The 14,009-nt window shown below is 47.9% G+C and overlaps 1 protein-coding gene across 9 annotated transcripts in view; it reads left to right on the top strand.

Moving 5' to 3' along the window:
- The window catches only part of mast4 (microtubule associated serine/threonine kinase family member 4), a 148,767-nt gene that overhangs the window by 46,400 nt on the left and 88,358 nt on the right, over positions 1–14,009 (top strand). The window contains exon 1 of one of the 9 annotated variants that reach the window (XM_064308652.1): positions 7,543–8,055. The exons of 7 other annotated variants lie outside the window; for them this stretch is intronic. In XM_064308652.1, coding sequence (XP_064164722.1) covers positions 8,017–8,055 — 39 coding nt within the window. In that variant the 5' untranslated portion in view covers positions 7,543–8,016. Of the gene's footprint in view, positions 1–7,542; positions 8,056–14,009 lie in introns of those variants that run through there. One more of the 9 variants, XM_064308654.1, reaches the window with a different exon arrangement.

Below are 14,009 nucleotides of genomic sequence, written 5' to 3'. Positions count from 1 at the left end.
TGAGGGCACCTTCGCTTCCCCACCTGTTTAATTGAAAGCTGTACATTGAATAGACTGTCCGGTCGTTTTTTTTTCCCACGTCCGCTTGTCCAGTCAGTATGCTCCCTGAGGTTCTGCGTCTCCCTGTCCAATAGCAGTGCTCCGGGCTGAATACCAGGCCCCGGCCTGTAAACATTGTGCCTGCGGAGTGTGGCGCTGTTGCTCTTGACACTCGGGTGCATTTTTCTCGCCGGAAACGTAACGCACTCTTGTTTATTAAATTTTTCGGTTCACTAACTTTTTGAAATGTCCTCCTGAAATGCACAGAACTGAACCCTAAGCTGCACATTTGCAGCTGGGGTGCATGATGGGAAGCTCCAGCTGTCCTGAGGGGGAGGGGCTAATAAACCTTACTGATGACACGTGTTAAGTGGAAATAGTAGTTAAATGGAGGGGAAAGGACTGGCGGACAGTTTCCCCACATTAAAGAAACAAATGTCCTCCATGCAGATGCAAAGCCTTATTGGCCACAAATTTGGCACTTGGCACTGCTTAAAAGCCGGGGGGAGGGGCGGGGCGGGGCGGGCGGGGGGGGGGGGGTTCAGTGCTTTAAAGGAGGCCCCTGGGGGATCACGGTGTCTGCTGATGTTTGTTGCTGTCAATCTCTTGATCAATTAACGTTATTGAAAACAACAAGGTGTTTTTGTTTATTCAGAATTTTTTTGGACCTTGAACTTATTTGAACACAATACAGTTTTGGCGCATTGATTTGGTTTTAATAACCAGGTGACCCTGTTTATTTCACCTGTGAGTCTATAATGTAGTCAATGAAAAAAAATAGATAATTTGCCATACCGTACATTATAGAAAAGGAAACATTATTTGATCTGACTGATTAAAAGTCCTGGCATGTGAGCATTTATTCATGACACGCATAGCTATTACTGGTCAAATGTGACATTATAGGGTAAAATCCCTCAAGACAATAACAGTGTCTAATAACAATTAAGAGCTTGCAACACTGCTAGGGTGGCAATTGTGGTTGCAGTGAAAGCCAGTACACACAGAGGTCCCCCAGAACTGCTTTTGAAAACACCTGCTTACAGTCATTACTTGGAGGACGTAATCACGGAAAGCTTATGTAACTGTTCTGAACTATTATGTTCATCCTTCATATTTAATCCTCAAATTCACTTCCTTAAAAGGCTTCCTTCTCATTACAGTGCTCATAATCGTGCAATAATTTTTATTTTATGGTTTTTTTTTTTTTTTTTGGACAAATCACTGTGCATGACCATCTGCCTTTGAGTCCTGTGCCATTCGTGACTCGCTGTAGCCTCTTGTGTCCTGTGCTGACTTGCAAAACAGTAGATTTAGTCAGTCCCATCAAATTTAATTTTCTTGCCTGCATCCAATGCTTTACCTTCAGGGGCCATTTAGTTATGCAGTTCATTAAAAACACATTGTCTTTTTAATCCTCTCTTTATTTTAGTGGCTGCTCCTTTCCGGATGAATGGCTATACTTTTTTGGTCTGTTTTGTTCAATCTGAATTGAATTCCTGATCTTTTTTTATATTTATTTGTTTTGATATGCCAGGATGCTTTCAGCCTTGGGGACATTTTGTTTAATGCACTTAGCTACTCCTTTACAGTGGAGCAATGTCCTTTTCAAGTTGTCCTGATTATTGATAATTGCTATGCCTGAGGCAAGTGCTTCATTCAGTAGATGCCGTACACACAGTATACTATCTTAGCCAGTGTTAGATTGAAGGGCACCTTCACAGGGTCAGAATTTGAAGAGCCCTCAGTATAGTAGTAGTCATGTATGTCTTCATAAAAGGACACACATTTTCCTGGGAAGGTCATTGGTTTCACAGGCCAAGCACACACCAGGTAAATGGCTTTTTGAGGAATGCTTAGTATATCTAGTTTCATACTTTGACACTCTGAATGCTTGGTACTTCACACTTTGACAGCATAAAAAAAAAATACATGTATTCGTTTTACCTTGTGTGCAACCACTGTGGGAAAGAACACGCAAAACCAGAGGAAGGACATAGAGTAGAGGAGATAAGAGGGGAGACCAAACTCATTTCCTGTGTTTACGTTATCAGAGAACCAGCTAAAATGGCTGAGAGGTGCGTCACTGCGTGGACTGACTTCTGGGAAGGAGGGCAGTAAGTACTGCCATTTTTAGGTCTGTGAAGCCCACTATTACTGTAACTAGCTTGTTTTGCGATTGGGTGGGGGTGTGTGTGTGGAAATTTAGAGTACTGTCCCCTTTAATGAGCCATCAAGCCATTTCCCTGAATTCAGTTATCATTTAGCACACAGTTAATCACAGAGTAGTTTAAGCTGAACTGATGGTCCAAATGTCTTAGTCTGGCTCACTTGGCTCCTCTGTCTGATTCTCAGTGGGTGGGTTTTGTCATAAAGCACGTTCGGCTTTTTCTAAGCCTGGCACGTCAACCACCCCCGCGGCCAGACCGAGCTGTTTTTGTTAACCTCTGCTCTCCCCCCTGTGGAAGTATTTAAATACCCCCTCCCCTCGAGCTCTCTCCTTATTACTCCTCTCTCTCCCCCCCCCCCCCCCCTCCTCCTCCTCTGCTCTTCAGCTGTGCCCCTGAGTGTGTTTTTCTGTTCAGCCTGCGTCGCTTCACTCTCGACCGTGATAAAGTTTGACAGCAAATCGATACTTTTCTTTTGGCCAGATACGGAGATAAGATTGTCATAATCCCGATGTTGTGTGGCTCTGTGGATTCGCATTCAACTTCATTATTATGGCCAGAGATGTCCTTAACAGATAGTGGTGTTCACCCCTCCCCCCCACCCTGAAAGCGGTTAAACCATGACCTCAGGGTAGAGAATACGGTGCTCATACCAATAGGGATGGGAGACCCCAGAAACGCAACTTACCTCTTTTCAATTGTGTGTTAACGATTCGATACAAATCCGCCGTAAGTCAATCTTTATTTCTATATTGTGCCATTTAAATTCAGACGATTGTCTCACTGTGTGCTACAGTGGCTGTTTCACAGAAGGAATGATAAAACTGCATTCAGGCCAATGCTTGCTAAACTGAAACGTTTTCCTCAGGTGATGGAGTGGAAATACTGGAAAGCAGTGTCAAGATTGGCAAATAATAACACAAGTCGCCGATGATATTATTTTAAAGCCTTTTAAAAACAAAAGGTAAGGAGGGTAATCTCCAGATAGCCTTTGTCACAAGACATGTCTGTTCTAAAAGGCTTCTTTTGGCAGATATTTACTATGCATTTCTGTTTAAATGTAAGTGTATTATGACATAAGCTTAGTTCATCTGATAATTGGCCGTATTAATGGGCAGATGGGAGGTGTTGGGGGTGGGACTGGGGCTGGGGCTGGCAGAGGGGTCTTGCAGGTGGAGCCCCTCTTTCACCGTCTCCCCGGTGTCCTCAGCGTCCGAGTGTCTCACTGCACCCCGGGCTCTCTGTCTTTTTCCTGAGCGTCTAGTCAGCCTCACAGTTTTCGGGCACAAGCTTCTAAATTGGCGTCGGCGCTTTACGGCGTGGGTCCAATTCTGGACTCCTTCCGTTTCGCGGGCGATGTCTGGCCCCGGCGGCTCGTTGAGTTCACTGTGCCGCCTGGCAGAGGCGCCCGCCGTCACCCGTCCTGCCCGCCGCTTCCCAGGCCGAGGCGGGCGATGCGTCGGATTCCGAGCCGTTCCTCGTCGTCGCTGGAGAGCTTTTCCGAGAGAAAGAGCCGGGCGCGCGGCGTCTGCCCGTGGATGCTAACGGACAGAGACAGAGCGCTTTGTCCGTGGAGGGTTCTCCCCCCCCCCCCCCCCCCCCCCCCCGAGGGGGCGGAGGGGTCACCTGAAGGTCTTTGGCGGTGCGGGCCGCGCCTGCGCTGCAGCTGGGGGCGCTGTAACCGGCGCGGGGCGGCCCGGGCCTTCGCGCTCAGCGGGCCGCAGATTGAAAAGCTCCCCGTCGAGGCGACGCTCGTTCATGTGCGGTGCGCTACGGAGCGCTGTCTGCTGGGACACGGAGTCCTCCAAGGTGGACGTGTCAGCGGTCATTTCCACTGCCGGGCCTGCCTGGACTGTTTCGGGACGAAGTCCTCATTCGTCTCTTTGCTGTCAGCTGTTCCGACATCACGTTCTTTATGAGATTTGAAATCCGTCGTCTTGGTGTGGCCCCGCGGCCCCGCGTCCTTGGCACATTAGGGTCGGTCAGCATGTTATTACCGTGTGCTCAGAGGAGAGAAGTCAGACGGAAGCTCTCTGGTGAAGCGGCTACAGTAGAGATGTCAGGCTGCTGGCAGACTGCTCTGCGCTTCTCATTTCCATGTGTTAAATCACAAAGTGACAGTGCTGTGTTTCTGCACAGAGCTGCTTTCCCTATTAGGGGAGAGAACCGATTTGAACCGCAGTCTGGCCATTTTTATAGGGGAAGTAACTGAAAGTATGTATTTTACATCCCTCAATTGTGAGGTATATAAACTGCTGTAGCTGCACTAACAATGGAGCTGAGAGATTGTCTGGAACCTTCCACTTGTTGAATTGGGTTTTTAAGCTTTGGGGATGCCCGAGCTGAACTGTGAATGGGTGCTCTGTATTGCATCAGGCTGTTTAGCATGGTGCTGCATCTGCACTGGATAGATTTTTTCCCTCTCCCCCTGACAGGCTCTGTCACACACACCTCCCCCCCCCCCACCTCCTCTGCTAAATCGGAGGAGAGAAGGGATGTGCAGGGGGCTCAGGGTCCCTCAGTTAATGCTCCTCAGTGTGTTCCTCCAGTTAATGCTCCTCAGTGTGTTCCTCCTCCAGTTCCTTTCACTCCCCCCCCCCCTCCCTCAGCTCAGCCCAGCCCCCCTCCTGTGGAAGGAAACCACTCAGGTGGCCCACCTGCCTGCAGGCAGGAAATGAGGCTCAGAGACCCCCGTGCCCCCCCCCCCGCCCCCAGGGTCCACAAATGTGCCTGGCTACACACCAGAGGCTCGGCGACAGCCCAGAATGCACCACATTTCCCATAAGGGTCCTCTGACTGCTGCCACGGTATTGGTCAAAGGCGGATTGTCCTTGTTTTTTTTTTTTTTTTAATTTTTAAAAAATTGGACGTCTGCTAAAATGAGTCACATAACTGTAAACTGCTCAAGTGCCTTCCACAGGGTCTGCAGGAAATAGGTGTCACTTTTAAGGTCTTGCCTTTGACAATGAAATCACTTCCAGGCAATTACCGGGTTTTGGACCTCACGCTAGCAGGCCGGAACGCTGTTGTTGTTGGAACAATTCTTTAAACGGACAGAGTACAGTTACACCGAATGCTTATTTGAATTTTTGTTTCAGAAGTCCCCCCCCAGCGCCCCTCCAGCTGTTAGAAATACTAGCCTCTGCGTTTGCTTCGGTTTTTCTTTTTTCCTCCTTGATACATTTCTGCAACAATCTCACCCTGTTTTGAGTCTCAAAAGGAATTTGGTCCCTTTAAGTGGCTGAGACGCGGAGCACTCATTGGAGAGTAGTCATGTGAATGTAGCAAGATGTTCCATCCCCTGAATAGTATGTGGTGCCATTGTTCAAACACCGAGAGGTGACGTTTTGTTCGACCTCTTTCACGGCAGAAGTTTCACATTTTAAATGAAACCCTTTTACATGAAATTGTAATTATGTGTGCGCACACATTGTCTTCCTTATCTGGGTGCTGCAAATGAATGGAATCCTGGATTCAGCTGAATAGCAGTGATCGAGGATGGGTGTGTGTGTGTGGGTGTGTGTGTGTGTGCGTGCGTGAGCGTGTGTGTGTATATGGGTGTGCGTGCGTAAGTGAGTGCGTGCGCGTGAGTGTGCGTGTGTGTATATGTTTGTGTGTGTGTGTGTGCGTAAGTGAGTGTGTGTGTGTGTGTGTGCGTGTGCGTGTGCGTGAGTGTGTGTGTGTGTGTGCGTGCGTGCGTGTGCGTGTGTGTATAAGTTTGTGTGTGTGTGTGCGTAAGTGAGTGTGTGTGTGTGTGCGTGCGTGTGCGTGTGTGTATATGTTTGTGTGTGCGTAAGTGAGTGTGTGTGTGTGTGTGTGTGTGCTCGGGGTGGGAGGTGGGAGGTGGGGGTGAGATGTGAAAAAAAGTTTATTTGGCGGGTCTTTTCTCTGACCTTTACTGAATTTGTTCAGCCGAAGGTAGCCGCCACTCTTTTCTGCGTTCGATAACAAAAATCATTTGAGCCTGGCTGGAGAGACGAGGAGAATCGAGGGGGTCCACTTAATATTCACAGAGCAGTCACAACGAATTGAAATGAGAGAGAGAGAGAGAGAGAGTGGGAGTGAGAGTGAGAGTGAGAGAGGGACAGGAAGAGAGAGCGCATGCAGAAAAAACACAGGCTGAAACAGACTGTGAAATTGGCGGATAGAAATGGCGTAATGGAAATCGCGCAATTTATTTTCTCTAAATGCTAATGCTTTGCGCGGGGCCGGCTCGCGGGGAAGCAGCCGCGCCGCGGCGGTGTGTGAGGGAGCCCCGGTCGCTGCGCGGGCGCTATGCTAATCCACCCCGCTCCGCTGCCGCTGCGGCGTGCCAGCGTTCGGCGCAAACACAGCCGCGCCGGATTCCGCCTTTCCAATTTGACAAGAGATTTGTTGTATTATGGAAATGACTGCGCCGGTATAGGACAGGGATGATGGTGTGGAAAGTGGTGGTGGTGGTGGTGGGTGGGGGTGGAGGAGGGGGTTCCTGGTTGTTTGGTTGTTTTGGGATGTTTTTTTCCCATCTTTCCCCACATGCGCTGCGGTGTGGCGGGAAGCGGTCTCCGTGCAGTTGTCGCACTTTGGCCTCCCGGCTGCGTCTCCTGACGCTGTTATTGTTGGCCCGTCTTCCGGCCCGCTTCTCCCCCAGCTGCGGGCCCCTGGCCAGGGTGCCACCGGCGGCTGCCTCAGCACGGCCTAACCTTCAGCCCGGACCTCTTATCTCTCCCGGGACAGAAAAAAAGAAGCAAAGGAGGATTGTGCAGAATTATAAACTGAATGGCAGGAGCCTGTTAGCGGACAGGATGCGGGCAGCATTGTTATTGAGATCAGGACAATCCGGAGTAGGATTTCCTGTCTGTTTCATGGTCACCCAGGGTGCAGAGAAGCATGCCTGCTCCAGGGGAAATGAATCTGTGGCCCCCCACTTGCGGAGTTGAATCAGAGCTGCCACTGTCTGTCCCTCTTTCTCCCTCTCCCTTTCTGTGTGTCAGTCTCTCTCTTTTACACACACACACACGCACGCACGCACGCACACACAGACACACGGACACACGCACACACACACACACACACACCCACAGACACACAGGCACACGGACACACACACACACATACGCTCTCACTCTGTCTTACTCTCATTCACACCCACTTTCCCTCTCTCACTTACACACATATGCACTGTCTCAAACACACACACACACACTCACTCACTCACTCACTCACTCTCTCTCTCTCTGTCTTACTCTCATTCACACCCACTTTCCCTCTCTCACTTACACACATATGCACTGTCTCAAACACACACACACACACTCACTCACTCACTCACTCCTCACTCTCTCTCTCTCTGTCTTACTCTCATTCACACCCACTCTCCCTCTCTCATTTACACACATGCACTGTCTCAAACACACAGACACTCACTTACGCACACACACACACACACCCACATGCACACACACGCGCACACATGCACACACACACACACGAGCACTGTCTCTCCCTTTCTTTCCTCGCTCTACCTCTTTGCCTATACCTTTTTTCTCTTAACCAAACACTGTCTTTCTCTGCTGCCCTCCTCTCCCTCTCCCTCTCCCTCTCCCTGTCTCTCTGTCTCTCTCTCTCTCTCTCTCTCTCTCTCTGTCCTGAAGTTACAGGAGAGGAGAACTGGGGGGGGAGGTGTCAGCTGACTGCCCCCCTCCAATCAGATAAGCCGTGATGTAAGTGTTTAGCAGCTGCTGAGATCAGATTTAGCGTGGCGGAGCGGGCGGGCAGTGCAGCATGGCTATGCGCCGGTAGAGAGGAATGAGCGGCGCCGCGGCGTAGCATGGACGAGTCCAGCATTCTGAGGAGGCGAGGGCTACAGGTAGGGGAAAGAGAGCCGTCTCCGTGGCTACGGCGCGCGCCGCTGCGGTACTGTGTGTGGCTAACGGAGGGCGGATCGTGGGGGTGGCGGGTGGGGAGTGGGGGGGGGGGCTGCCATTAACAGATCTCAGTCAGGAGTTTTATACCTTTGTATTAACACTTTCCTGGGCAAAAGAGGAAGTGTGAAAACACTGTGTGTGTGTGTGTGTGTATACACACATCCTTTTTGATCTGTTGTATTGATTGTTGTGTTTTAGTGTGACTTTCTATCACAGCATTTGGCTACATCATGGCAATATATGTGAAAAGGGAGAAATGTGATTATATGCAGAATTGTTATTATACTTATGATTTCTTTTGGAATTTATTTTCTGTCTCATTTATTTATTGCACACAGTTTTGTGGCAGGCTGAAGACAAATTGTTGCTGGAGGTACTCCTGAAAATGGTGTGATTTTCCTTGTCTGCATACTGTACTGTAAAACAGACACATTGCCGGAATTTGTTCTCTGTACCTTTGACGTAGTTGTGATGTGGTGGAGCTCGTGCTGGAGTTGAGGCTTTTCTTCAGGAGGATCAGAACGCGTCTTATGGTCCCGCTGTTCTCCGGCGACATTGAAAGTGTTAATGTGTACATTTGCACACGCCCCTCTCGTCAGGTTTGCCTGTGGTGCGTTTAGAGAAAAAAAAAAGATCCTCTTCGTTTCCAAGAGGCTTCCTCGACGCAGAGCGGCGTATTGGGCAGTGACAGTAGAGGGGAGGAACTTTTTGGGATTTGTGAATGGGAGGTTTATCTCCGCCTGATCCGCGGAGATAATTCCCGTGCGCTCCCGTACGGATCGGGGCGCACATGTTGTCATCGCCGGCGCTCGGAGAGAGAGCGGACCAGGAGTCAGCTGCTGCCGCGGCAGGGCTAATGGGCAGGAATTAGGAGGCTGCGTCTGCGGGCGGCAGAAAGGAAGGGGATTTAATTGGGGTGAAAACTCGGTAAATAAATCCAGCGGGGTGGGGGTGAGACGGGGCACGGCGGTGGAAGATGAAAGGCGTTTGATGTTACAGTAAACCAGTTGCAGGTTTTTTTTTTTTTTCGAATTTCAAAAGTCTCTGCTTTCTTGTATTAATTTTCATTTGAAAGAAAGCAATGTTCTGAAAATTAATTGGGGAAAAATAATTTTTCAAAAAACATTCAAACATTGATTTCTTATGAAAACGTGGACTCTTTGAGATTATCCTTTTTGGATTGTGCCTTTAATTACGCCAAGTTGTTAATAAAATGCTGTATAAACAGGATAGAATGCCCATTTTGCTTTAAAAGGCGTTTCCTTCCAATTATAGAATGTGGAGGAATTAGAAGGGAGGAATTAACCCTGATAACAGCTGTCAAGTTCTGTTCTTAGACCTCCTGAGCTCATTGTCTCTTCTTTGATAGCATCATTAGAGCACTTTGCCACCCTGGCCATTAGCACTTGGCATAATTACTGCATGCGTTTATTGGGAGGAGTACCAAACAGGCAATTTGTCTCCCAGAACCCCTCAATTAAGGCTGTTTTGGTCGCCTGCATCAACTTTAAAGGAGGCCGCCACCTCTTCTTTTGTTCTGGGGTTTCAGCTGAGCGGTAGCAACCCGAGCACTGTGTGGCTCGAACACTATCGCATCTCAGCGGCTGACTTAACAAACAAACAATCCTGAGGTGTGCTTGGGTGCAAAGTATCATGCAAATGGGTTAAGTGTCCACCTGTGCCAAAGCCAGTAGGAATTAGACTAGGAACAGAGTAGGAATCTAACGTGAATGTTGCCGGTGTGGTGTAGTGGGTGCAGAGCTGGGCTTGGAGGTTGGAGGATTGAATCCAAGACATTACAGACAGTATATTAATTCTGCTGAATAAATTGCTGTTAGATGATCTGCTTTTGTAAATAAGTGTGTAATGTAATGTCCGATTGTATTATTATTATTATTATTATTATTATATTTTTTGGACCCACATCCATTTCCATACAAATTGTATGGGGCTCAGAAGTACCAGTGGCATCACATCACGCTGGATCTGATCTGGATTCCCACAGCACTCTCGTATCATCTGTGCTCAAGACTTGGCTGCAAAGACCGTTTCTGAGATTCAGAAGGTGGCATAAAAAGCCCTTTGAGTCTTATCTGCATCAAATACTGCAGGGCAGTGTGGAAGGCCTTATTGATAAGATACTGGACTGTTTTCATTTCCATTCTAATGCTTCCTTCTGCTCTCTTCGGTGTGCAAAGATTGTTTTTTTTCCCTTTACCACACATGGTATGTAAAACAGCATGACTTCCTCTATTACCATCTATTTATATTTTTGGATGCAGTCCAGCAATGGGCGCATAGCTAAGATTGTTTTATGCCACATCATTTCTCTGTCAGAACCCATCAGATGTTCAAGATCCTGCCGTATTTATTTTTTTATTCGACAAAGCAAAATGCACAAAAAAGACATTTTTTCAAAAAAGCAAAATCTACACAGGTGAAAAATTGATGTGCCTCAAGTTTCTTTCTGAGGCAAGACAGACGCTTACTTCCTTAATCTGTTCTGAGCGCCGCTGTTGCAGATGAAGCCGTTGTACATGGTGTCACTTTGGCTGGGGATTGTGGGTAAAGCACCGCAGAGAATGGGAGAGCCTGGTTATGAGAATGAGTCTTGAGTACACAGTAAGCGGCAGGTCTGTTGAGTAGCTAATGGCGTGTAGAATAGAGGAGGGTGGGGCGCGGTTAACTCTCTTTGGCGTACAGAGAGGTGTGACGCGTGCTGAAGGGGGGGTGGGGGTGGGGTGGGGGGAGCACGGTGAAGGGGGGCTCCTTTGATCCCCTCCTCTCTCTTGTCTTCTAAAAGGGGGGGAGTGTGATGCGGATTCATCCGGCGGTGGAAAAACTCCGCACGACGGCGTTGCGCGCTGCGGCGGTCCTCGCTGCTGAATTTAGGGTGTCTGGCCCACTCCCGGCGCCGCGAGATCAAAGGCGGTTTTTATTGTGCCGATATTTAAATTTTACGGGCCCGGGCCGAGCCGCCCGGGCGTATTTCACATTGATGGTTCCAGCGCGGTCGGGGCGGGGGGTGGGGGGGGGGTGTGTTTGGCGTGCTGCGTTGCTTCTCTGATGGGATGCCGCCTGCGTTTTTTGTGGAAAATGGCGTGAAGGCTCCGTTCCCCGCACGCCCCCTGCTCCCTTGGGTGGCCGGCCGGCCTTGCGCTGAGGCTTTAAAGAGGGCGATCAAATGGCGAAACCGCTGACTGGCAAAACCGGGGTTCCCGCGCTAGGGCCCCCTACGGTGAGCCGCCTGTGGCTGCTGGCCCCTTTACCCAGCACCCACTGCAGGCCGTATTACACACGAGCACATGAAGCCAAGTCTGCCCTCCTGGCAGATTTTATTAATATGTATCACCTGTTGCTTTTTAGCACAATGTAAAAATGTAATACATTATGATAACATTACCAGGGATCTGTAATGCGGGCAAGGTCGACTGTATTTTAAATTTTAAAATTCTGAAATGCTTAGTTAATGCAATATGTAAATTATTATTAACTGGGGATATTTTTTCCATTTTTGCTGAGGACCCTGTGCGACTCCTTCAGGGGCCTTTGGGGCGTTGATGGATGAGGCACTGAGTCCAGACTCTGCGAGGCTCGGGGGGGTGGGGGTGGGGGGGGGGGGGGGTGTTAACGGTGGTATAGACTTGGCGACATCCTGGCATTTCTGCACAGTTTTCTCACGGTCACCATTTCCCAGCCTCTAAATCACACAGCGCGCGCCTGAACAACTGGGAGTATCCATTCACATGAGCATGCCATCACATCTGCACTTTTATTATGAAAAATGGATCGGGTTCTTTCTTTGTGTCCCTTGTTCCTCATTGGATGCGCCCTTTAAAGCTCTAGAGATTGGCTAACGATAAAGCATATTGTTAACATGGCTCATCAGAACAGGTAGCCTACTTGCTGGAATCCTGATTAGAATAGAATAAATGTTTTTTTGTGTATTGTATTAGTTCATAATTAAAGCAGTGGAATTAAACGCTGTTCCATCCTCAAGTGGTTTACCACACTTGTTTATGAAATTCAGCTTTGCTGGTATAGTTAATAAGAGGGGAAAATTGTATAGTCCTCTCACAGTTTGATGAGATGTGCTGAAGTAATTGGTTTTCAGATGCAGACAATGATTCTGCTGGCAAGCGTGCGGTTGTATTTATTTCTCTGTAATTAATTTGCTTGTTTTCAAACCCGTCGCAGACGTATGTGAATGTGAATGAGAAAGGTGAAGCCGAGCTCACGCTGGGGTGAAATTTGGCATGATGCTGTGATGTATCTTTCCATTTCTTTGTGCGCTGAACACGCTCGCACGTCTCCTGCGACCAGTGGAAAACGAGCGGAATACAAAGTCCTTGCACTCGAATGAGCTAACGTTAACGCTGAATAATTCCTCAGACAAATTAATTCAACAACGCAATTAACTTATTTGCACGTGGGGCTATTACTACATGCAGGAGACTTAATTGTGAGGAGTTCTGTAATTGTGAATTGAAAGCAATGTCTTGAAGCCCGCTCTTGCATAATACTGTTGAAGATAAAATGTGGGAATGAGCACCAATGGGACGGTAGGGAGCAGTCGTCCAAGCTCTGGCTGTGATCGGGGACACATTGTCGTAGGAGGTGCTGCCACTGAGGCAAGCTGCTGCAGCATGCTCCTCAACACTCCCTGCGTTCACTGAAGATGCTGTCCTAGTCTTCACCTGAAATGAGGTATATCCCCATTTGTGGATGGAGTGTAGCACAGTGGGTAAGGAACTGGGCTTGTAACCGAAAGGTCGCAGGTTCGATTCCCGGGTAGGACACTGCCATTGTACCCTTGAGCAAGGTACTTAACCGAAATTGCTTCAGTATATATCCAGCTGTATAAATGGATACAATGTAAAATGCTATGTAAAAGTTGTGTAAGTCGCTCTGGATAAGAGCGTCTGCTAAATGCCTGTAATGTAATGTAATGTAATTTATTACATGAGCCAAATATAGAGCTCCTGTAGTGGTGTGAGGAGAGCAAATCATTCCATGGTTTAGGGATGTGACTCCGTGATTCTATATTTTAATATATGAATAGTGGAATTGCTCTACTTGCTCGAATTCCTGGATTTTTATGTTCCTTGTGTATTTAGTATGCTTTATGTGTTTTCTTATTGTTTTCTAGGTAGTCCACTGCTGACTTTTTGGCCTTTGCTAGAAACTATAGAAATGTCAGCCTGTATCATTTGGCAGCTTAACTCTGAGCTCAAAGAGAAATCACCCACTGAAGTAAAGACACTCTCCACAGGGTGCATAATCCCTTGGGATTCTTTTTTTTTTTGAAAGGCTGTACTGTTCTACGCTATCATATTAGGATTTCATGAGCACAGCCTAGTGTAACAAATTGATTTTAGATGATAAATGGCTGTTCTGTGCTGACCCATGGTTGATATTGTTTGTTTTCTGTTGATAATTATGTATTTGGTCCACTGTGTCCCCACTGTAGCTCAAATGAACAGCGTTGGGAGAGGAGATCTGTAAAGAGTTAGAAGTTGTCTTGCGCAATATCGAGGGGCAGATATTGTTTTAATAGTGTGAATCTCATGCTGCTCTGGTTCAAGAAATTGGTTGTTGGCTGAAAAGTTCTGGTTTCGATTTCAAGAAGATGTTCAAAAAGATACGTACTGTAAAATGCACGCTGTTTAAGGAACGCTTTCCATGGATGTTTACTACTTTATTAAACGTATGCAAATATATGGGTGTCTCTCCGGGGAGAACCTGTGAAAGTTGTCTTTGGGAAATGAGTGCATCCAGCTGTCTTTGCCGACCGCGCATTCCTAAGCTTTTAGAAAGCCTCAAATCTACGTCTTGCACACGGAAATGACACAGTGCTCTTTCATCTTCTGCGAATACCTGCCATGTGCATGCGTGT

The sequence above is a fragment of the Anguilla rostrata genome, chromosome 14 (genome assembly GCF_018555375.3).
Source record: "Anguilla rostrata isolate EN2019 chromosome 14, ASM1855537v3, whole genome shotgun sequence".
NCBI classification, from domain to species: Eukaryota; Metazoa; Chordata; class Actinopteri; order Anguilliformes; family Anguillidae; genus Anguilla; species Anguilla rostrata.
Note: the sequence above shows the minus strand (reverse complement) of the source record. Positions and strands in the feature narration are given on the sequence as shown.